The 23,521-nt window shown below is 39.3% G+C and overlaps 1 protein-coding gene across 4 annotated transcripts in view; it reads right to left on the bottom strand.

Annotated features, from left to right (window-relative positions):
- STK33 (serine/threonine kinase 33) overlaps positions 1-23,521 on the bottom strand; it is a 216,821-nt gene that overhangs the window by 65,503 nt on the left and 127,797 nt on the right. For all 4 annotated transcript variants that reach the window (XM_012000249.1, XM_012000250.1, XM_012000247.1 and 1 more), the window contains 5 exons: positions 16,588-16,701; positions 10,376-10,480; positions 5,971-6,109; positions 3,363-3,451; positions 1,446-1,530 (listed from right to left, as the gene is read on the bottom strand). In XM_012000249.1, coding sequence (XP_011855639.1) covers positions 1,446-1,530; positions 3,363-3,451; positions 5,971-6,109; positions 10,376-10,480; positions 16,588-16,701 — 532 coding nt within the window. The remainder of the gene's footprint in view (positions 1-1,445; positions 1,531-3,362; positions 3,452-5,970; positions 6,110-10,375; positions 10,481-16,587; positions 16,702-23,521) is intronic.

Below are 23,521 nucleotides of genomic sequence, written 5' to 3'. Positions count from 1 at the left end.
AGATACGTGCCACAACATGAACGTACCTCAAAAACATATGCCAAGTGAAAGCAAGCCAAATGTAAAAGACCACATGTTGTATGATTCCATTTATATGAAATGTCCAGAAAAGGCCAAAAAAAAAAAAAAGGCACATTTACAGAGACAAAAAGGCAAATCTAGAGTGATTAGTGGCTATCTGGGGCTGGGATAGGAATAAGATTGAGTATAAACAGGCTGAGGGAACTTTTTGGAGTAGATTTGTTTTGAAACTGGATTGTGGTGATGGTTGCACAACTCTGTGGATGTATGAAAAATCACTGTATTTTTATTGTAAAACAAAAACATATCTTACATTGTAAAGGATGCACAAATATATTTTATGGTATTTAAATTAAACTTCAATAAAGCTGTTAAAACTCACATTTAGAAAAACAGGAAACTGCTGCTTTCTTTACAAAATATATTTAATCAGTACTCCATGAAAAACTGTTTGATGGCGATTAAACTGGATAAAAAAATGCAAAGAGGGCTGGGCATGGTGGCTTACGCCTGTAATCTCAACACTGGGAGGCCAAGGCAGGCAAATCACTTGAAGTCAGGAGTTTGAGACCAGCCTTGCCAACATGGCAAAAACTGTCTCTACTAAAAATACAAAAATTAGCCAGGCATGGTGGCAGGTGCCTGTAATCCCAGCTACTCTGGAGGCTGGGGCACGAGAATTGCTTCAACCCAGGAGGTGGAGGTTGCAGTGAGCCCAAACTGCACCACCACACTCCAGCCTGGGCAACAGAGCAAGACTCTGTTTCGAAACAAACAAAAAAAAAAAAAAGCAAAGAAGCAAAACATGTACATGATTTTAACATGAGTTAACAAAAGTAATAATTAAGTTTGAGGTATGATTATCTAAGAGATATAAACAACTTTAAGAAGAGCCCAGAGAAACAACAAAAATTTTTAAAATTTTTACAGATAGGAACTATAAGTAAAATACTAAAACAAGTGAAATTGCTTGACCCAAGAAAAGAAAAAGTAGCCTAAATCATGGGTCATTATATCATGATGGCAAAATCAAATTGTTCAAGCTGTAATCCATACTGGTTGTTCTACTTTTTTACATATAAAAGAATCAAGTCTGGTGCAGTATCTCACACCTGTAATCCCAACACTTGGGAAAGCAGAGGCTGGAGGGATCGCATGAGTCCAGGAGTTTGAGACCATCCTGGGCATAAGTCCAGGAGTTTGAGACCGGTGAGGCTACTCTCTCTTAAAAACAAAAATAATAACTAGCCAGGTATGGTGGCATACACCTGTGGTCCTAGCTACTTGAGAGGCTGAGGTGGGAGGATGGCCTGAGCCCAGGTCAAGGTTGCAGTGAGCCAAGATCATACCACTGCACTCCAGCCTGGGCAACAGATCATGATCCTGTCTCAAAACAAAAATTCATTTTAAGTCTACTAACTTACCCATATAGATAGGAGTCCCACATGTGGCCTGCAGCATGGCTTCACTCCTACTTTGCTTCTTCACCGCTAAGCCAAAATCAGTCACCTAGGAGAAGAAATTCAAGCACAGTCACCTGTTTTCCTGTCCTAGAGCTCACTCATTCTGAAGATAAGACTTCACATTGAACTTGCATTGAATTCTGGGGTTCTTGGGGGTGGGAGGACTTTAATTGAATGATTAATAAAAATTTTGCTTTTCCTTCCCCACCCACCTCTCTGTATAGAGAAGAAACTGGGTAAAGAGAAGCTTGCATTCTCAGATCTTGAGAGAATACCGTGATTTAACAGTTCTTGCTGTCTGATTAAATTTACCAGTCTAACATGGGAAGTTGTATTTTGAAGCATTTAACTTTTTTCATATAAAAAAGGTTTTGCTTTGTTTTTTAAAGTTCTTTCATTGTAAAATACATTCTGGCTTTAACATATTATCTATGTTTCTGATAATCAAGTTATATTCCAGTTTAAAGCACTGTTACATAATGCAAATAATTATCCCTATCAGCACTCACTGAAACTCCCCTTTTTTATAATTATTTATAATTGGTAAACACTATCTTTTCTTTACTATTTTTCCTTTGTGTTTCTAGAGTATACTAATTAAAACAATTACTACACTATTAAAAACTACGACAAGCATATTAACAGGAAAGAAAACCACAACAACAAAGTATTAACTACAAATACACTGGTGGCCTCGTGCTACAACTGTAGGCCTTATGCTCAGTTCTACATCTTGGTCATTAAACATTTAGTTATTAAATATTCAGTATGTGCCTTTGGAGTTATCTCCCAAGTTGGAACACCCTTAGACTGAAAGCAGAAAAACAGACACGTTTATTAAGTAACCAAATATAGGCATTTTGTCCAGAGACAATGAATGCAAAGTTTCCAGTGCCTTATGGAGTAAGAAAATGCTCCTGTTTACATGTGATATCACTATTTTTCTAAATAGATGAATCAATTTCTCCATTAGTTTTCATATACATCTCATTTGGAGCATATGATACCTATCTTTCTCTACAGAAAATCCATCCAGACACACGAAATATACAAAAGGTTTCACAATCCAACTTAGTTATTTGGAGAGCATCTACTCCTTCATTCACCAAATGTTAAGTGAACACATACTATGTTCCAGGCACTACTTCAGGTACTAAGTGAATAAGACATGCGCAATCCCTGCCTTCATAGAGTTTACAATGGAACTGTTCAAGAACATACTTGGGTAAACCAACAATGCTGTTAAACCTATTTCTATTACATAGGACTTAGCTTCTGCAACAGAGTGAGTTACTCACAGATAACATTTTATTCCTAAATTAACACATTTATACATTTTGAAAGCAGCCACTATAATGGTGCTAAATAATGTATCCTAGCATTTATTTGACATTAGGGAACACTTAATTTGAATAAAATCTTCAAGAATAAACACTTGGCACATTAATTGTACTGAGGACATAAATATTAATACACAGGAAAATTTTCAATAAGAAATACAGACTTTAGAATTAATTTAGTATTAAAAGCATAGGCAAGGTGTGCTTTTCTCTAAATCTGTAACACATTTACATCAAATTACCAGGCATAATTTTGAAATTAATTAGAATTCAGAGTATCTGTTTGCTTGCTATTAACTAATGACTTAGAATTATTCAAATGAATACGTACTTTAAAAACACATTCAATAACTCCATTTAACTTGCAAAATTATTCTTGTCAGTTACAACCTCTTGTGAAATTTTTATTTTTTAACACAAACCACTTATTTTCTGGCTGCTCAAAAGCTAGCAAAATGCATCTAAAAAGAGGATGTACTTTGCCACTTTGCTATCAAACTGTTTATAGGCAAATATTTACCACCATTGCTAATCTTACCTTTATGTTTAAGTTTATTTCATTGTTATCATCAGTAAGGCTGCTTTTAACCATTATATTTTCCAGTTTCAGATCTCTATGTACAATATCTACCAAGAAAATAAACCACAAATCAAATGAAATAACGGAAAAACAGGAGAGACACATATAGAATAAATATATTTGACAAATTAATATCCACTGGTAAAAAACCCGAGGGCCAAGCATAGTCTGTCCTGTTCTATTCTCTTATTTATAAACCCTTCCTCCACATTTCTAACCTTAAGGAACCATTTTCTTTGACTCCCTCACCTCTACCTATTTCCCTGTGGCCCCAACTGGCTGCTCCTCAAGATGAGTGGCCTGGGGACTGTGAAGGAGGATCCTACCCAGGCTTAAGTATTCCCAGGAGGAGGGAGATCATCTTAGTCACAAACCCAGTCAGGTTTCCCACATCCTTAGGTCTTCAAATAGAGGATTACTTCTTTACTTCTAAGCATATGTTACTGTCAGCATAAACATTTTAACACACTGTAACTTGGCTACATATATACAAACTATACTTATTTCAGTATATTTTTCTACAACATCAACACACATTTTCCTACTCTTTATGTAGTAAAATAAAAACCAAACAAACAAAAACCCTTGAGACACAAAATCTCCAGTTGAACATGTCAGAGCTCAGGTACAATTTTTATGTACATACAAATAACCACATACCAAACACTTCCTTTGAAAATAATTAATTCAGTTCATATCCATTGCAGTCATTTCCCTAGACTTAAAAAGTTATACATGGCCAGGCGCGGTGGCTCACGCTTGTAATCCCAGCACTTTGGGAGGCCGAGGCAGATGGATCACGAGGTCAGGAGATTGAGACCATCCTGGTTAACATGGTGAAACCCCATCTCTACTAAAAGTACAAAAAATTAGCCAGGCATGGTGGCAGGCACCTGTAGTCCCAGCTACTCAGGAGGCTGAGGCAGGAGAAGAGCGTGAGCCTGGGAGGCACAGAATGCAGTGAGCCAAGATCATGTCACTGTGCTCCAGTCTGGGTGACAGAGCAAGACTCTGTCTCAAAAAAAAAAAAAAAAAAAGTTATACACATAATTGCCAGGGGAATGTATTGAATGAGTCCTGAACTGGCAATTACACCTAGTCATTCACAGCTCCCCTACACAATTCCTGGGCTTTGTTTTTGGAATTTTTATTGTTTCCATTGCTCTTCTTGTCTCTTTTTACATAAATACCACACAGCTTTAACAAACATATCATTATGCCTTTATCCTTGCCAGGGCAGATCTCCCTGCTGCCTCCATTGTTTTTCTTTCTCATTGTTGGCTACTTTTTACCCATTTGAGAATAATCTTATCAAGTTCCATGAGAAATGTTGCTAAGATTTTGTTTGGAATTATACTGAATTTATAGCTTAATAGGGAAGGACTGACAATAGCCTAATATTAAGCCCTTGAAAAAATCATTTCCCTCTGCCTGGAAGGCCTGCCTTTTTTATTTTTTTCTGAGTTTGTATTCCTCAGATCAAATACTGCTCCTTCAGTGAATTCTTTCCTGACTTTCCAAGCCAAATGAGGTACCTAGACTCCTGTAATCCTTGTGCTTTATATGGCTTTCCATTGGGGAGATTATCACACTGAATTACAACTTGTTTTCAATACTCAATCTCCCACCAGCCCAAGTTCCTTGGAGGGCAGGGGCCTTGTCTTTTAATCTTTGTAATCCAGGACCAATCTCAGTGCAGGAGGTGCTTGGGAACTATCTGCTGAATGAACCCCTGGGTTCCAGTACCAGCTCTGGCACACCAAACCATGTTACTGCACTTCTCTGGAACAAAGTTTTTGTTCATCTGTAAAATGAGAAGGTTCTAAAGTCACATGTAAGCCAAACTAACCTTGAAGGGAAAAAAACAGGGGGAGGAGCAGCAGCAGTAACACCTAAGAACAGTAAGGCAATTCGAATCATTTTTAAACGGAGTTTTTAAGGTACCATGAAACCACTCTGTATGATGCTATAATGGTGGATAAATGACATTACGCATTTGTCAAAACCCCAAGAGTGAATCCTAATATAAGCTCACTTCGGGTGACAATGATATGTCAATGCAATATATCACTCTAGTGGGGAATTCTGATAGTGGGCAGGTTGTGCATGTGTGGGAGCAGGGGAGTATATAGAAAATCTCTCTACCTTCTGCTCAGTTTTACTGTGAATCTAAAACTGCTCTAAAATAAAGTCTAAAAAGACAAAAAAAAATGCCTAGAACATACAGATTCTAATGTTATGATTAACAGATGTTTTTGGGAACTTCACCTTTACCACTGATTTGTCTACCTTTGATTTTGTAACATTAGCTGCTCTTCAAACTGTTGAATAAAAAATGTTCATAATTTCATCTTCGTTCATATAAAATGTATTGTATACCTGCCTTGTTTCTAATTAAAACATATCTAGAAAGAAAGTTAAAAAGGAAACAATTTTTTAACTAAAAAATTAAATCTTCAATATTAGCAGGTGTTATTTATGCCTATGAATCTGGAATACAATTACCCTTAAACAAAAGTGACATCAGTATTCATGGGGTCAATGAGCTGGATAACCCTCTTCTTACCATTATTGTGAAGATATGCTATAGCTGATGCGAGACTTTGAATGATCCACCTTGTCTCATTCTCTGAGAAACGCCCTTTCCTATCCAGAATTTCTTTGAGTTCTCCATCCTCACAAAGCTCCATCACAAGGTACATTTTCTGACATTATATATATAAAAGAGAGAGAGATCAAATTATATATCTAGGGATGTTTAAAATGTTATATATCACATATACAATCACAGTCATAATCATTAATTTATTCATTGAAAAGTATTATCTATTATGTACAAGATACCACAGTGGATACTACAGAAACAAAAAGGTAAAGACACAGTCTTTATCCCCAAGAAGCTCACAAAGAGTTATCATTACAGTATCATGTGATAAGTGCTAATGGTCCCAAATGCCATGGAGTTACAGAAGGGGGCAGCCTCTGTCTAAAGAATGCCCCTGGAGAAGAAATATTAAGGCCAGATCTGGATGTCTGAATAGGGATTCATAGATAGAGAATGTGGGAAAGAATAGACAGAGCACATGGTATTTAGAAAGACTCCAAAGCTTGAAACAGCACTGGCTGTTAAAAGAATAATCTGTGTTAATAACATGGAGAACTTGGTAGGGTGGAGAAGAATGAAGTGGTGAGGAGTGAGGCTAGAAAGAACAGGTTTGGGCCGGGTTGTAAAGAGTTCTGGATATCACGATAAGGAGTACGGATTTTTTTTCCTATACGCAATAAGGAGCCACTGAAGAATTTTAAGCTAGTGCCAGGGTTGCGGGGGTGCACGTGTATGATATTACCAATTGTGCATTTCTAAATGAACACTCTAGCAGTAATGCAGAACAGGGCTCAACAAACCTTTGCTATAGAGAGCAGACCCAATAGCAAATATTATTGGCTTTGCAGGCCATGGAGTCTCTTTCACAACTACTCAGTGCTGTTGCTATAGCAGGAGAAAGCAGCCATAAACAACACAACAAAGCTTTACTTCTAGACTTGAAAATTTCAGGTTTATAGAATTTTTACATGTCATGAAATATCACTCTTTTACACTTTTGCAACCATTTGGAAATGTAGAAACTTAGTTTATGGGTCATAAAAAAAAAAAGGCAGCAGACCCAATGTGGCTCTCAAACTGTAGTATGCTGACTTTTGTTTATAGAGGGTAGATGTGAGGCATAGAATCAAGACCAGAAGGAGGAAAATGAAAAGATTTAAAAATACCAACAAGAAAGAAACAGTGGGACTTAGTGACTAATTGGGTGTGAGTGGTAAGAAGTCATAGCTGAAATGCCTATTTCATATTTGCTGTTCATGTAGGGGCATATAAATTCCATATTTGCTGTTCATATAGGGGCATATTAAGATCACTTTAGGTATTCCGACAGCCAAGTCATCTATTGAGTCAAAAAAGATTCATAGTCAACTAAAAAGTCTTTTCCATACACATTTCTATTCAAACACAGGGTACCCTTTATGTCTCCATTCTAACCTGTGCTGCTAGATTTTTGTTGTTTTTAAGATCTTGAGGTCTGATTTTGTTCTTATAAGCACTGTTAGTGCAACTTCTGTGTTCAATCAGTAAGTACGAAAACAGAAAGCGAAGGTTAACATCCTTTCTTCCTATAGCGCAATTCAGATTCACTGAATCTCAGGCAGTTTTAGAATTTCAAAAGTAACTATAAAATCTAACACATAAATAAGCTTTTGAACTGGACCATATTTTTTCCATTGACAGGACTGTACAGTTCACTGGTACATAAAATGATAAGTGAACTATTTGGAAGGAAAGGTTGGATTAGCAGTACTTGAAATATAAATTGATGTCAATTTTAAATATATAAGTTGGTCAAAGTTATATAAGTTATAACTGTTTTATAATTATTAGAAACAATTGTGTAGACCTGGAGAACATTTAGACTCACAAGAAACCATAGCATAGTCAGGCTGGATGATCCGTACCATGGCACAACCAATCAGGTGGCAATTTCTATTAGTACTTCAGATGGCTTCAATAGAAGGTCTACATGCTTGTGTGTGTTTATGAGGCAGAAGGGGTCAGACCTGACCTATGTGAATTAAGTTTGGAAAGCAATGCACTGGAAAAATCACAAACGATGGTTTCCTCTGCCTTCAAACTTATTCTAGATTTAGACTCCCGCTTGTGTTCATAATGGAGTAACAAAGACCAGACTTATCTTCCCACCTGAAACAACTTAAGAACTGGGCAAATATATAAAACTAATTTTTAGACATTAAACATCAGCCAGCATAGGGTAGTTATTCCTGAGAGAGAGAAAACACATGAGGCAGTCCCCATGATTATTCTAGCTTGCTGTCTAGAGAGTTTCCGGACCACAGAACAGGGAGAGGGAATCCAAGCAGAGTCTAGCAGTCTCCATGAGTAGAGGGCACGGGGCCGGAAGTCCAGGAAGGCCAAGACAACTAAAGTTCACAGGATAGAGCATCAAAGAGGAGAATGCTGTACAGAGAGAAATCTCCAGAGATTTGCAGAGGACCCCCTCAATTCTTCAGGAGAGTATGAATCAACACATGTGTATGAGGAAACTACCCAAAGCTGGGGGGAAAATATGCAAAAGGGACAGAGGGAACAATCACTGGAGCTTACACACAGCCAGGAACTGTTGTGCTCCCACGAGCCGGAGGTAAACCTCGTAATGCATGGAGCACTGGGGAGAGCCCCTCAGTAACAGGAAAAAATTATTCCTAAAGGTTGCTTTGGTGCCACCTAACGAATCTTAAAGCAAGCTTCAAAAAGTATCAAACTGTTTCCAAGTGACTTAACTATATCCTAGAATAAAGCTTAAGAATAATCATTAGAATATTAAAATATCTAGCATCTAACAAGGTAAAATTCACAACATCTGGCATCTGGCCAAAAATTAATAGGCATATAAAGCAGCAGGAAAGTAGAACCCATAATGAAGGGGGAAAAAAAAAACCAATAAATTGAAACTGACCTAGAAATGACACCCATGATAAAATTAGTAGAAAAGGACATGAAAATAGTTATTATAACTCTATTCAAGAAGACTGAGCATGTGAAGTAGACACATGGAATATATATATATATTAAAAACCAAATCGTATTTCCACTGGAAGAGATTAACGACACAGACAACGCTACACAGAGAGAGATTACTGAATTTGAAGACAACAACAGAAACTATACAAAATGAAACAAGGAGATAAAAAATGTTTTAAAAAATGAACAGAGCATCAGTGAACTGTGGACAATATCAAGCAATCTAGCTTGGAGACCACAAAGTGGGGTGAGGGGAAGGCAAATACAAATGTGAGGAAATAGTAGCCCCCAATTTCCTAAATTTGATGAAAACCATAAACTCACAGATACCTGAACCCCAAACACACACACACACACAAAAACATGAAGAAAATGATCAAGGCACATTATAATCAAATGGCTTAAAACTGATGATAATGAATACAACTATTCTAAGAAGATTTGGGGATAAAAGAAATCACAACTCTAAGACTGAAAAGGGCAGAGACTTTGGGCATCATTGCCATATACTGCTCTCATAAAGGATAACTGTGGTCTTTAATTGTTATCAAGCACCCCTAATGAATCAAGCATAATGTACAACCCAAATTGACTATTACTACCTTAGAGACTGGCCTAGGAGACAGAGAACAATAGCTACCATTTAATGAGACGAGGGAACTGTGATATGGGCAAGTTGAATAACTTGTCCATGTTCTCATGGATAACTAAGAAGTGGTGGAGACAGGATTCAAATGCACAGGCAATATGATTCCAGAGTTCTTACGCCTAATCCATACATTATTACTCTTCTAAGAGGAAACACCCAAGCCCACAAGCATTAAACAATCTGGAGGCAGAATGGCGAATAATCCAGGCTTCTGAACAACTCTAAATAAAAATTACAGGTAAAGAGAATGATAACATCTAGGGAAATATGAAGATAAAACACATTAGTAAGACATAGGTGAAAAAAATATCTCCTACAAACTATAGTGAAAAATATACTCATACCAATTTGATTATGTAGTTAACTTTGCAAAATTCTGAAACTATTCCAATAAACTTTAATGGAGAAACTAAGGATCAAAGCAAAAGGAAAGGTACCTCTAAGAAAGTTTTAATCACTGTTTGGTTGTGTATGAAGTTGTTGTAATTTTAAACATTTGTTTTCAACATGCCACCCAAAACATATTACTGAAGACATCAATCTAATCATCAGACATCTAATTATACAATCAATAATAAAAGTCCTCCAGAATGTTCTCATCAATCTCCAATGACAGATTCATGCCAAGGACATGAGCAACGGTGCCCCAAAGGGATTACTTCAGAATGGAATGGTATTCATTTTGTAATAATAACAACTTTCAAAATGCAGCACCTAATAGAGCTTTACCTTTGGCGTTTCAAATACTTGTTCCAGATGTATGATGTGTTCATGTTTTACACTTTTCAGAATGTTCACCTCTCGTTCAAGTAACTTCACAGCAGAGCTTCCAGCCTTAATCAATGAAGAAACACAGATTTCACATAATGAAAATCACTCCTACATTCCTCGACAGAAAAGTTTGTTATTTTATGTTTTCCTACTTCTTTTCCTACAACTTCATATTTGAAGTGAATTCATACATTTTTTGAGATGTTTCTTTTTCAAATGATATGCCATTTATTCCCATGATCAGATTAAATTATGCCCCTTCTTTCCTTTGTCCAATTTTAAGTTACATATAATTTAGCCTCAAGCCACATCTGTTTCTTGAATTGTTTCTATAACTTAGCTACAACATGGTATCTGTCCCCTCACAAAACTACTAAAATTACTCCAACTTTTAATATGCTTTTTGATATTTCCTTTAAAAATATGTTGATCCCTTGATGTTAGCATAATAAAAACAAAATCTACTTCCAAGGACATAAATTGGGGAAGATAAAAACAAAAAGTTTTTATTTTGTTTTGCTGTTGTCTTGTTTTGATTTGATTATACATATATATGAAAAAATAATAGGCAATGAGATTCTACACTTGGCTCTGCACTGTGTTATTTCCTGGCCTGCCTGGTTAACTGAGGGAGAAACAGAGAGAGATGGAAAGAGAGAGAGCGAGACAGACAAAGAGAGACAGAGATACAAAGAGAGAGAGATCTTGCCTTCAGATGTTAGATGTCTCCTAACATCTAACACTCACCAGGCAGAGAGCAAAAGGCAAAGTCAGTAACACTCCAAGGAGCACAAGGACTTCATTTGGGGTGTAGGTAATCGATTATCTACAATGTCCTCTATCTCAGAAATTCTAGAAGGGCTTTCTCCACCCTCACCAACATCGCCCTGCCAAATCATCACCCCTATTGATCTTGAAATTGCCATTATTTGAGGATAAGCATTGTCCTCATTTATGGGTTTTATTTGTCTCATGTGTCAGTGTGAAGAGACCACCACACTGGCTTTGTGTGAGCAACATGGCTGTTTATTTCACCTGGGTGCAGGCAGGTTGAGTCCGAAAAGAGAGTCAGCAAAGGGTGGTGGGATTATCATTAGTTCTTAGAGGTTTTGGGATAGGCGGTGAAGTTAAGAGCAATGTTTTGGGGGCAGGGGGTGGATCTCACAAAGTACATTCTCAAGGGTGGGGGAGATTATAAAGAACCTTCTTAAGGGTGGGGGAGATTACAAAGTACATTGATCAGTTAGGGTGGGGCAGAGACAAATCACAATGGTGGAATGTCATCAGTTAAGGCTATTTTCACTTTTGTGGATCTTCAGTTGCTTCAGGCCATCTGGATGTACACATGCAGGTCACTGGGGATATGATGGCTTAGCTTGGGCGCAGAGGCCTGACATTCCTGTCTTCTTATATTAATAAGAAAAATAAAACAAAATAGTGGTAAAGTGTTGGGGCAGTGAAAATTTTTGGGGGTGGTGTGGAGAGATAATGGGCAATGTTTCTCAGGGCTTCTTCGAGTGGGATTAGGGGCAGTGTGGGAACCTAGAGTGTGAGAGATTCAACTAAAGAAAGATTTTGGGGTAAAGGGTGATATTGTGGGGTTGTTAGAAGGAGCATTTGTCATATAGAATTATTGGTGATGGCCTGGATATGGTTTTGTATGAATTGAGAAACTAAATGAAAGACACAAGGTCCAAATAAAAGAAGGAGAAAAATAGGTATTAAAGGACTAAGAATTGGGAGTACGCAGGATGTCCAATTAGAGGGTGTCCAAGGGGATTCAATGTTATTGTTTACTTGGTTGGTGAGTATTTGGACTCTATCCTTCAGGTTTTTTTTTAATGTTGTCATATACCAGGCCAGATTGATTTAGGTAAAAACAACATTCTTCATTTAAAAATATACAGAGTCCCCCCCGCCTTTTTTTTAATTAGTGAAAAAGTCAGAGCCTTGTCGAATTTGGATGAAAGAGAAATGTAAAGCCAGCAATTGTTTGTTAAAGAAGGATTAGAAACGGCTAGGAGAGAGTGAGATTGATAGTGTGGTGGAGATAGCTGGGGAGAGGTTAGAGGGTGGCATGAGAATAAGAGCGAGTATAAAAGTAAAGAACAGGACTTCATCAGGGTCAAAGTATTGGAGTGTACTTTGTCACTGAAGATCTTCCATACACTTAAAGAGAGACTTAAGGGTGGCAGTTTGAGGTAAAATCAGGAGCCACTAAATACCAAGAGCCTGAGAAACTGCTTGGATGTTTTGACTAATAAAGGCCGGTCCATTATTGGACTGTATAGAGGTGGGAAGGCCAAACTGAGGAATTACGTCTGACAGAATGGTGGCTTTCTCAGACCCTGTGGGAAAGGCCTCTACCCATCCAGTGAAAGTGTCTACCCAGACCAAGAGGTATTTTAGTTTCCTGACTCGAGGCATTGTGAGTAAAGTCAATTTGCCAGTCCTGGGCAGGGGCAAATACCTGAGCTTGATGTATACGGAAGGGAGGGGTCCTGAACAATCCCTGAGGAGTAGTAGAATAGCAGATGGAACACCGAGAAGTGATTTCCTTAAGGATAGATTTCCACGATGGAAAGGAAATGAGAGGTTCTAAGAGATAGGCTAGCAGCTTGTAACCTACATGCAAGAGGTTATGAAATGACGATAGAATAGAATGGGCCTGTGAGGCTGAAAGGAGATATTTTCCTTGGTCCAAGAACCATTTGCCTTGTGTGGGAAGAGACTGAAAGGTGGAAGTTTCAGTGGAAGAGTAAGCGGGAGTGACCGATGAAAAGGAGAAAAACTGACCATGAGGGACTGAAGTTGGAATGCTAGCTGCTTCTCTAGCTACCTTATCAGCATAAGCATTGCCCTGAGCGATGGGATCTGATGCCTTTTGATGGCCCTTGCAGTGAATGACTCCAGCTGCCCTTGGAAGTAAAGCAGCCTTGAGAACAGTTTTTATTAAAGAGGCATTAATGATGGAGGACCCTTGTGTAGCGAGGAAACCTTTCAGCTCATAAAACAGCATGGTGGTGCAGGATACGGGGTCAGTATAAATATTGACACATAGTCCCTTTACAAGAGTGAGGGCCCGAATTAAGGCAATGAGTTCGGCTTGCTCAGAGGTAGTGGAGGGGGGCAGAGCAGTAGCCTCAATGATAGATGTGGAAGATACTATAGCATAGCCTGCCTTTGCTGGTGTGTGGTGATTAGGCCTGGTGGAACTGCCATCAATAAACCAAGTGTGAAAAGGGTGAGGAACAGGAAAGAAGAAAATATGGGGAAATGGGGTGAATGTCAGGTGTATCAGGGAGACACAGTCATGGGGGTCAGGTGTGGTATCAGGAATAATGGGGAAGGCCGGATTGAAGTCTGGGCTAGGAACAATGGTAATTGTGGGAGACTCAACAAAGAGTGAGTATAGCTGAAGGTGCTGGCGGGGCAGAAAGTATATGTGTCAAGCATGAGGAGGAAAATAGATTTTGGAAGTTATGAGAACTGTAGGGAGTGAGTTGAGCATAATCTGTGATTTTTGAGGGCCTCTAAAAGTATTAGAGCTGTGGCAGCCGCTGCACGGCGACATGATGGCCAGCCTAAAACAGTAAGGTCAAGTTGTTTGGACAGAAAGGCTACAGGACGCGATCCTGGTCCTTGTGTAAGAATTCCAACTGCACAGCCCTGCACTTCGGCTGTGTGTAATGAAAAGGGCTGGGATGAGTCAGGGAGAGCTAGGGTGGGGCCAGTCTCTAAAGCTGTCTTCAAGGAATGGAAAGAGGAGTGGGGAATGGATTTAGGATCTGTGGTGTCGGCTACGTTTCCTTTTGTGAGTTTATATAATGGTTTTGTTAGGATGGCAGAACTAGGTATCCAAAGTCGAAAGTATCCAACCATGCCTAGGAAGGAAAGGAGTTGTTGTTTTGTAGAAGGTGTTGGGGTTTGAGAGATCAGTCGGACACAATTGGCAGGGAGAGCATGTGTGTTTTTATGAAGAATTATGCCAAGGTAGGTAACGGATGGAAAAGAAATTTGAGCTTTGGAGGGGGATACCCGATATCCTTTGGAGAATAAATGCTGAAGGAAGAGAAGGGTGTCTTGTTGAGAAGATTCAAAGGAGGGGCTACAAAGAAGAAGGTCATCAATATATTGAATAAGGTGAGAAGCAGAGAGGTGGAAAGAAAGTAAACCATGAGAAAGAGCTTGGCTTAAGGAATGAGGGCTGTCCCTGAAACCTTGCGGCAGCACAGCCCAGGTAAGCTGCTGGGACTGATGGGTGTCAGGGTCAGTCCAGGTGAAAGCAGAGAGAGTCTGGGTTGGGTGCAAGGAATAGTAAAGAAGAAATTGATAGGTGGAAGTTTTAGGCCTGACAATTTCCAATAAAAAGTCTCCCTGCAAGGAATAACAAAGGTCCTATTCCTCCACCTCCCATCCACCTGATTTGGGAAAATATATAACGGTTCTTAAGGGAGTGGAAACGGATTAGTCATAAGGCAAATTTTGCCTAATTAAAATTTTACTTAGTGTCATTCCAGCTTCCAATTACCTCTCCTTCTCAACCTTTAGCATCTCAGGAGTGGGTGGGACACTGCCCATCATACTATGCCCCGCCCAAGGATTAAGTCACATTTATAGGTTAACCTAGAACAGCAGTCCCTGACCTTTTTGGTACTAGGGACTGATTTCATGGAAGACAATTTTTCCATGAACCAGGGTTGCGGGAGAGGGCATGGTTTCAGAGTGAAACTGTTCTACCTCTGAGCATCAGGCATTAGTTGGATTCTCATAAGGAGCATACAACATAGATCCCTCACATATACAGTTCACAGTAGAGTTTGTGCTCCTATGAGAATCTAATGCCACCACTGATATGACAGGAGGCAGAGCTCAGGTGGTGATGCTCACTCGCCTGCTGCTCACCTCCTGGTGTGGAGCCTGGTTCCTAACAGGCCATGAACAGGTACCAGTCCAAGACCTGGGGGCTGGGGACCCTCGACCTAAAGGATCAAGAGAAATAGTGACTGTGAGGAGTGAATTTTTGTCTAGACTAGATATGGAAAGTTACCCCAATTTCTCCTAATATCCATCTCGATTCTGTTTCTCTCCCCTTCCCAAATGGCTTGACCTGAATATAACACAATATTACACTATTCACTTCATATACTGACTATATAGTTTTATCTTACTGTCTTACGGTCTCACAAACTCTCAACATAAATACGAATATGAAAGATTATTAATTCCTAAAGTTGCAAGTAGGCATGATAGTTACATAACCCAAAAACTGAACCCCTAACCCTACCTAACACCAAAGAAGCAAAGGAAATAACATCTCAGGTAGCACTTAGGATGCTACCTATGGTTCTAAAGAATTCTAAAATTTTCTAGAAAGGCTCTTAATCCCTTAATTAAGATTGATATGTTACCTTACTAAACATTAGGGAGAAGTGGTACGTAATTTGCTACAGTTTGTTTTAAATAATATATAAAACCTACCATTTTGTTTTTTAAATGTGATATTTATCATCACAAATCCTAGGGGAAAACACCATAATGTTGTTTGGTTTTTCCCAGGCACAGAAATGCAAAAGGTTGATGAAATGATCAGGTGTCAAGTCTGAGGTCTCAGACTTTATCATCAAGAGAAGCCCAGTCGTTTCCCAGTTCGAGAGGAAATCTAGTGAGGAGTGTGGCAGATAAAAGAGCATAACGTAGATAGTTGAAGCAAAAAGTGATTCAACGTGAAAGAGCAGGCAGGATGAACAAACAGAATTAGCTAACAGTGAGGAAATGAAAGGAGAGGATAGGAGAAAAGTATATCAAAACAACATCAGGACAGAGTATCAGCACTTCTAGCTAAGATATCTCTAGCCCACAGCCCTGTGCCTACAGATACTGAGAACCAGCCTTTATCTTCAGCATACTCTGGTAAAATTTACCTATTTTTTGTTATATTGGTTATATTATTCCTTCCATTTGTTTTTTCCAGGCAGCACTTGCCTACTTGAGTTCAGAAACTAGTCCCTTTCCAGGAGGCTAGAGAAATGCCATGCTTCTCTAGGGGATCAGCCCAGGCTGGGACCTCGGGGTGAGAGGCAGCTTGTGTTAGTGTGAAAAGCTGTACTGCCCACACCCACCCTGCACTAACACTGTGCCCTCAGTAGGATGCTGCTTATGAGCCTTACCTTTTCTTTGTTCACTTTTTTAATTGCCCACTTCGTTTCTGTTTCCTTGTCTGTCGCTTCAATGACCATTCCAAAGCTCCCTTTTCCCAATATTCTTCCAAAGGTATAGATTTCCTGGAGGAAAAAAAAAAAAAAGAGTTCTTTGCCTCTCTATGCCATTCAACAGCTATTAAAAATGAACGGCCGGGCGCGGTGGCTCACGCCTGTAATCCCAGCACTTTGGGAGGCCGAGACGGGCAGATCACGAGGTCAGGAGATCGAGACCATCCTGGCTAAAGCGGTGAAACCCCATCTCTACTAAAAATACAAATAATTAGCCGGGCGTGGTTGCGGGCGCCTGTAATCCCAGCTACTCGGGAGGCTGAGGCAGGAGAATGGCAAGAACCTGGGAGGCGGAGCTTGCAGTGAGCCGAGATGGCGCCACTGCACTCCAGCCTGGGTGACAGAGCGAGACTCTGCCTCCAAAAAAAAAAAAGAAAAAGGAACATATAATACTGACAGATACTCACCCAAGGGAAAAGAGATTCTGCTCCAAGTTAAAATCAAATAGAAGACACTACATATTTTCCCCAATATTAATAAACACATCTTAACCAAAAATAAGTGTTGATGAATTTTATTAAGTGTCCTTTGGAAGAAAACCACAAAAATCCTAATGGTGAAATGTGGAAAAACTCAAAAGTATAAAAATGAATCTCTTTCAAACTATAATATATTAATGAAATATCTTCATAAGAAAAAGGAGAAATGGAGTACTAATATATATACATAAGTATGTGCAGATATAAAATACACTCATGCCAAAAAATTCCGAATCTCTGAGAGCTATACTACAAAATCAACACATAGTAACTACTGAACAAATGTTTCCTTATTTAAAAACTAATGCTTTTCCTTTATCTTATTAAAAATCACTTTTGTTTTATTCCTTTTGCTTTAGAAAAAGCAGTATGTGACAAAAATTTCAACACAGATCAGCACTGAGAAAAAAAATAACCACTACTCATGAAACCATCATCCAAACCAAGAATCCATCCTCTTATCATTTAACTTCTACCTACAAAGAAAGAATACATTGGTTTTGCCAACACCACCATTTTGGTTTGCATTGTAAATAATGAACAGCTAACTCATTTACTCTTTCATTTCTTGTAAATTTGGTTTTGGGGGAGTCAGTCTCCCCGATTCAAATCAAATCCAGGGAATTAACAAGAGTTTCTGGACCCATCATGCATAGGAACCAGAACATGGGGGAGCAGCTGAACTAATGCCACTAGGTAATGCCCTGGTTGGATCAGCTAGTCAAAGCCTTCCATAGAAATGCCACTCTCAAAATGCCACTCTCTCTCTCTCTGTGTGATCACTTTCACATTCACCATGTGTATTAGTCCGTTTTCATAATGCTGATAAAGACATATCCGACACCGGGCAATTTACAAAAGAAAGATAACTTACAGTTCCACATGACTGGGGAGGCTTCACAATCATGGCAGAAGGCAAGGAGGAGCAAGTCACATCTTACATGGATGGAAGCAGGCAAAGAGAGGGCTTGTACACAGAAACTCCCGTTTTTAAAACCATCAGATCTCATGAGATCCATTCACTATCATGAGAACAACATGGAAAAGACCCACCCCCGTGATTCAATCATCTCCCACTGGTTCCCTCCCATGACACATGGGAATTATGGGAGCTACAAGATGAAATTTGGGTGGGGACACAGAGCCAAACCATATCATTCCAACTCTGGCCCTTCCCAAATCTCATAACTTCACATTTCAAAACCAATCATGCCTTCCCAACAGTCCCCCAAAGTCTCAACTCATTTCAGCATTAACTCAAAAGTCCAAATCTAAGACAAGGTAAGTCCCTTCTGCCTATGAGCCTGTAAAATCAAAAGCAAGTTAGTTACTTCCTAGATACAATGGGGGTATAGGCATTGGGTAAATAATAGGCATTACAAATGGGAGAAATTGGCCAAAACAAAAAGGCTACAGGCCCCATGCAAGTCCGAAATCCAGTGGGGCAGTCAAATCTTAAAGCTCCAAAATGATCTCCTTTGACTCCATGTCTCATATCCAGGTCACACTGAAGCAAGAGGTAGGTTCCCATAGTCTTGGGCAGCTCTGTCCCTGTAGCTTTGCAGGGTACAGCCTCCCTCCTGGCTGCTTTCACAGGCTGACATTGAGTGTCTGTGGCCTTTCCAGGTGCATGGTGCAAGCTGTCGGTGGATCTACTATTCTGGGGTCTGGAGAATGGTGGCCCTCTTCTCACAGCTCCACTAGGCAGTGCCCCAGTAGGGAATCTGTGTGGGGGCTCCCACCCCATATTTCCCTTCTGCACTTCCCTAGAAGAGGTTCTCCCTGAGGATCCTGCTCTTGTGGCAAACTTCTGCCTGGGCATTTCCATATATCTTCTGAAATCCAGGTGGAGGTTCCCAAACCCTAATTCTTGACTTCTGTGCACTTGCAGACTCAACACCACATGAAAGCAGCCAAGGCTTGAGGCTTGCAGCCTCTGAGGCCACAGCCCAAGTTCTATGTTGGGCCCTTTCAGCCATGGCTGGAGTGGCTAGGATGCAGGGCACCAAGTCCCTAGGCTGCAAACAGCATGGGAATCCTGGGCCCAGCCCATGAAACCACTTTTTCCTCCTAGTACTCTGGGTAATGGGAGGGGCTGCTGTGAAGACCTCTGACATGCCCTGGAGACATTTTTCTCATTGTCTTGGAGATTAACATTTGGCTCTGGTTACTTATGCAAATTTCTGCAGCCAGCTTGAATTTCTCCTCAGAAAATGGGATTTTCTTTTCTATTGCATTTTCTATCGCAGGCTGCAAGTTTTCTAAATTTTTATGCTCTGCTCCTCTTATAAAACTGAATGCCTTTAACAGCACCCAGCTTACCTCTACAATGCTCTGCTGCTTAGAAAGTTCTTCCATCTGATACCCTAAATCATCTCTCTCAAGTTTAAAGTTCCACAAATCTCTAAGGCAGGTGCAAAATGCTGCCAGTCACTTTAATAAAACATAACAAGAGTCACCTTTACTCCAGTTCCCAACAAGTTCCTCATCTCCATCTGAAACCACCTCAGCCTGAATTTCATCGTCCATATCATTATCAGCATTTTGGTCAAAGACATTCAACAAGTCTCCAGGGAGTTCCAAACTGTCCCACATTTTCCTGTCTTGTTCTGAGCCCTCCAAATTGTTCCAACCTCTGCCTGTTACCCAGTTCCAAAGTCACTTCCGGCCTGGTGCGGTGGCTCATGCCTGTAATCCCAGTATTTGGGAGGCCGAGGCGGGCAGATTATGAGGTCAGGAGATCTAGACCATCCTGGCCAACATGGTGAAACCCCGTCTCTACTAAAAATACAAAAATTAGCTGGGTGTGGTGGCCTGTGCCTGTAATCCCAGCTACTCGGGAGGCTGAAGCATGAGAATAGCTTGAACCCAGGAGGGGAAGGTTGCAGTGAGCTGAGACTGCACCACTGCACTCCAGCCTGGTGACAGAGCAACACTCCATCTCAAAAAAAAAAAAAGTCACTTCTACATTTCTGGGTATATTTTTGGCAGCACTCTACTCCTGGTACTAATTTACTGTATTTGTCCATTTTCACACTGCTGATAAAGACATACTCGAGACTGGGCAATTTACAAAATAAAAAGGTTCATTGGACTTAGAGTTCCACATGGCTGGGGAGGCCTGACAATCATGGCAGAAGGCAAGGAGGAGCAAGTCACGTCTTACATGGATGGAAGCAGGCAAAGAGAGGGTCTGTGCAGAGAAACTCCCATTTTTAAAACCATCAGATTTTATGAGATCCAGTCACTATCATGAGAACAACACGAGAAAAACCTGCCCCCATGATTCAATCATCTCCCACAGGGTCCCTCCCATAAGAAGTGGGAATTATGGGAGCTACAAGATGAGATTTGGGTGGGGACACAAAACCAAACCATATCACCATGCAACAGGTAAATGAGAGGCTTGTCTTTGTATTTTCTAATGCATACATTCCTTTCTTTTGTAACAGAAAATTCAATGCCCAACTAATTACTCACCTCCTTCATGAAGGGTTTCCTTGTTTCACACAATTGTGTCTGTTCTGTTATTTTTACTCCTATCACCATTTATGTATTGGTCCTCAAACAATATTATTGCTTTTTTGTTTACAAACGTTTTGGCTCATTTCTTTTCTTCCAAGACAGTCTAAAAGCTCCTAAAGGAGCTGTTTCTTTTGTATCTCTTAAAAAAACCTAACTCCTCTCTCTTCCTTGATACCACTTAATAGCACATGATAGAATTAAAGTCAGAAAACTTAGATAATTATAAAATAGTACAAAACATAATTTTATTTTTATATTTATATGCAACTCTCAATTATATACAGAGATACCTCAGAGATATTGTGTATTCAGTTCCAGACCACCACCATAAAGCAAAAATTTCAATAAAGCATATAAAAGTTATGTTTACACTATATTATAATCTATTAACTGCAATAGCATTATGTCTAAAAATGTACACAAAATGTTAAAATGCTGTATTGCAAAAAAAATGCTAACAAACATAACAATGCAGTTGTAATCTTTTTGCTGATGGAGGGTCCTGCCTCCATGTAGATGACCGATGACTGATTAGGGTAGTGATGGTTGAAGACTGGAATGGCTGTGGCAATTTCTAAAAATAAGACAACCACGAAGTTTGGTGCATCAACTGACTCTTCCTTTCATAAAATATTTCTCTGTAGCATGTGATGCTGCTTGATAGCATTTTATTCACAGCAGAACTTCTTTCAAAACTGAAACGAGTGCTCTCAAACCCCGCCACTGCTTTATCAACTATGTTTATGTAATATTTTAAATTTTGTTGTCATTTCAAAAATGTTCACAGCATCTTCACCCGGAGTATATTCCATCTCAAGAAATCACTTTCTTTGCTCATCCATAAGAAGCAATTCTTCACTCATTCATGTTTTATCATAAGACTGCAAAAAGTCAGTCCCATCTTCAGGCTCCACTTCTAGTTCTCTTGTTGTTTCCATTATATCTATAGTTACTTTATCCACTTAAGACTTGAACCCTTCAGTCATCCATGAGGGTGGGAATCAATGTTTACCAGACTCCATTAATGTTGATATTTTGACCTTCTCTCATGAATCACAAACGTTCTTAATGACTTCTAGCATGATGAATCCTTTCCAAAAGATTTTCAACTTAATCTGCTCAGATCCATCACTATCTGTAGCAGATATAACCTTATGAAATTTATCTCTTAAATAATAAGGCTACAAAACGGAAATGACTTTGATCCATGGGCTACAGAATGAATGTTGTGTTAGCAGGCATGAAAACAACATCCATCTTGTACATCTCCATTAGAGCTTTTGGGTGACCAGGTGCATTGTCAATGAGCAGTAATATTTGGAAAGGAGACTTTTTTTCTGAGCAGTAGGTCTCAAGTGTGGGCTTAAAATTTCAGTAAATCATGCTATAAGCAAAGGTGCTATCATTCAGGCTTTGTTGTTCTATTTAAAGAGCATAGACAGAGTAAATTTAGCATAAATTCTTAAGGCCCTAGGAATTTCAAAATGGTAAATGAGCACTGGCTTCAACTTAAAGTCACCAGCTTCATTAGCCACTAACAGGAGAGTTAGCCTATCCTTTGGGGCTGTGAAGCCAAACATTGATTTCTCTTCTCTAGCTATGAAAGGATTAGTTAGCATTTTCTTCCCATATAAGGCTTAAATCAGTTGTTTAGTGTAGCCACCTTCTATCAATGGTCTTAGCTAGATCTTCTGGATAACTTGCTGCAGCGTCTACATCAGCACTGGCTGCTTCCACCTTGCACTTGTATGTTATAGAGACAGTGACTTTCCTTAAACCTCCTGAACCAATATGTGCTAGCTTCAAGTTTTTCTCCTACAACATCCTCACTTCCCTCCCCTTCAAAAAACTGAAAAGAGTTAGGGCCTTGCTCTGGATTAGGCTTTGGCTTAAGCGAATGTTGTGCTTGGTTTGATCATCTTCCAAATCACTCAAACTTTCTCCATATCAGCAACAAAGCTGTTTTGCTTATCAGTCATGTGTTCACTGGAATAGCACCTTTAATTTTATTCAACAACTTTTCTTTTGCATTAAAAACTTGGTTAACTGGTGCAAGAGGCCTAGCTTTTAGCCTATCTTGGCCTTCAACATGCCCTCCTCATTAGGCTTAATCATTTCTGGCTTTTGATTTAAAGCAAAAGACATGTAACTCTTCCTTTCGCTTGAAACACTATCGGGTTATTAATTGTCCTGACTTTAATATTGTCTCTCAGGGACTAGGAAGGGCCAAGGAGAGGGAGAGAGATGGAAGAATGGTCAGTCACTGGAGCAATCAGAATGCACACAACACTTATTAAGTGTGCCAACTTATATGGGTGCAATTTGTGACACCCCCAAACAAGTACAATAGTAACATCAAAAATCACGGATCAGAGATCACAATAGATACAATAATGAAGAAAAAGTTTGAAATACTGTGAGAATTACCAAAATGTGACACAAAGGCACAAAATGAGCATATGCTGTTGGAAAAATGGCACCAACAGACTTGCTTGACACAGTTGCCAAACCTTCAAATTTGTAAAAGATGCAAGATCTGCAGAGTGCAATAAATCAAAGCACAATATGATGAAGTATGCCTATATCTTATAAAGTGAGTTAAATCTCAACTAAAATGGTCATTTACCCTTTTCGCATTTACAAAATAATCTCTTCATAACCATTTCCCCAATTTTTCTTGTCCTTTAAAAGTTAAACTTTCATTTTCTCTCTAAATGGAACCACAATTTGAAGACAGTACTTCAATACTGCTTAAATAGGAATTCTAAAATGAGAAATGGCCAACTAGTTTTTTATAAACTAATCACTTTGTTCAACTAACTGCTTTG

The sequence above is a fragment of the Mandrillus leucophaeus genome, unplaced genomic scaffold, assembly GCF_000951045.1.
Source record: "Mandrillus leucophaeus isolate KB7577 unplaced genomic scaffold, Mleu.le_1.0 Scaffold622, whole genome shotgun sequence".
Taxonomy (NCBI): domain Eukaryota; kingdom Metazoa; phylum Chordata; class Mammalia; order Primates; family Cercopithecidae; genus Mandrillus; species Mandrillus leucophaeus.
This window is presented reverse-complemented; position numbering and strand designations above follow the sequence as displayed.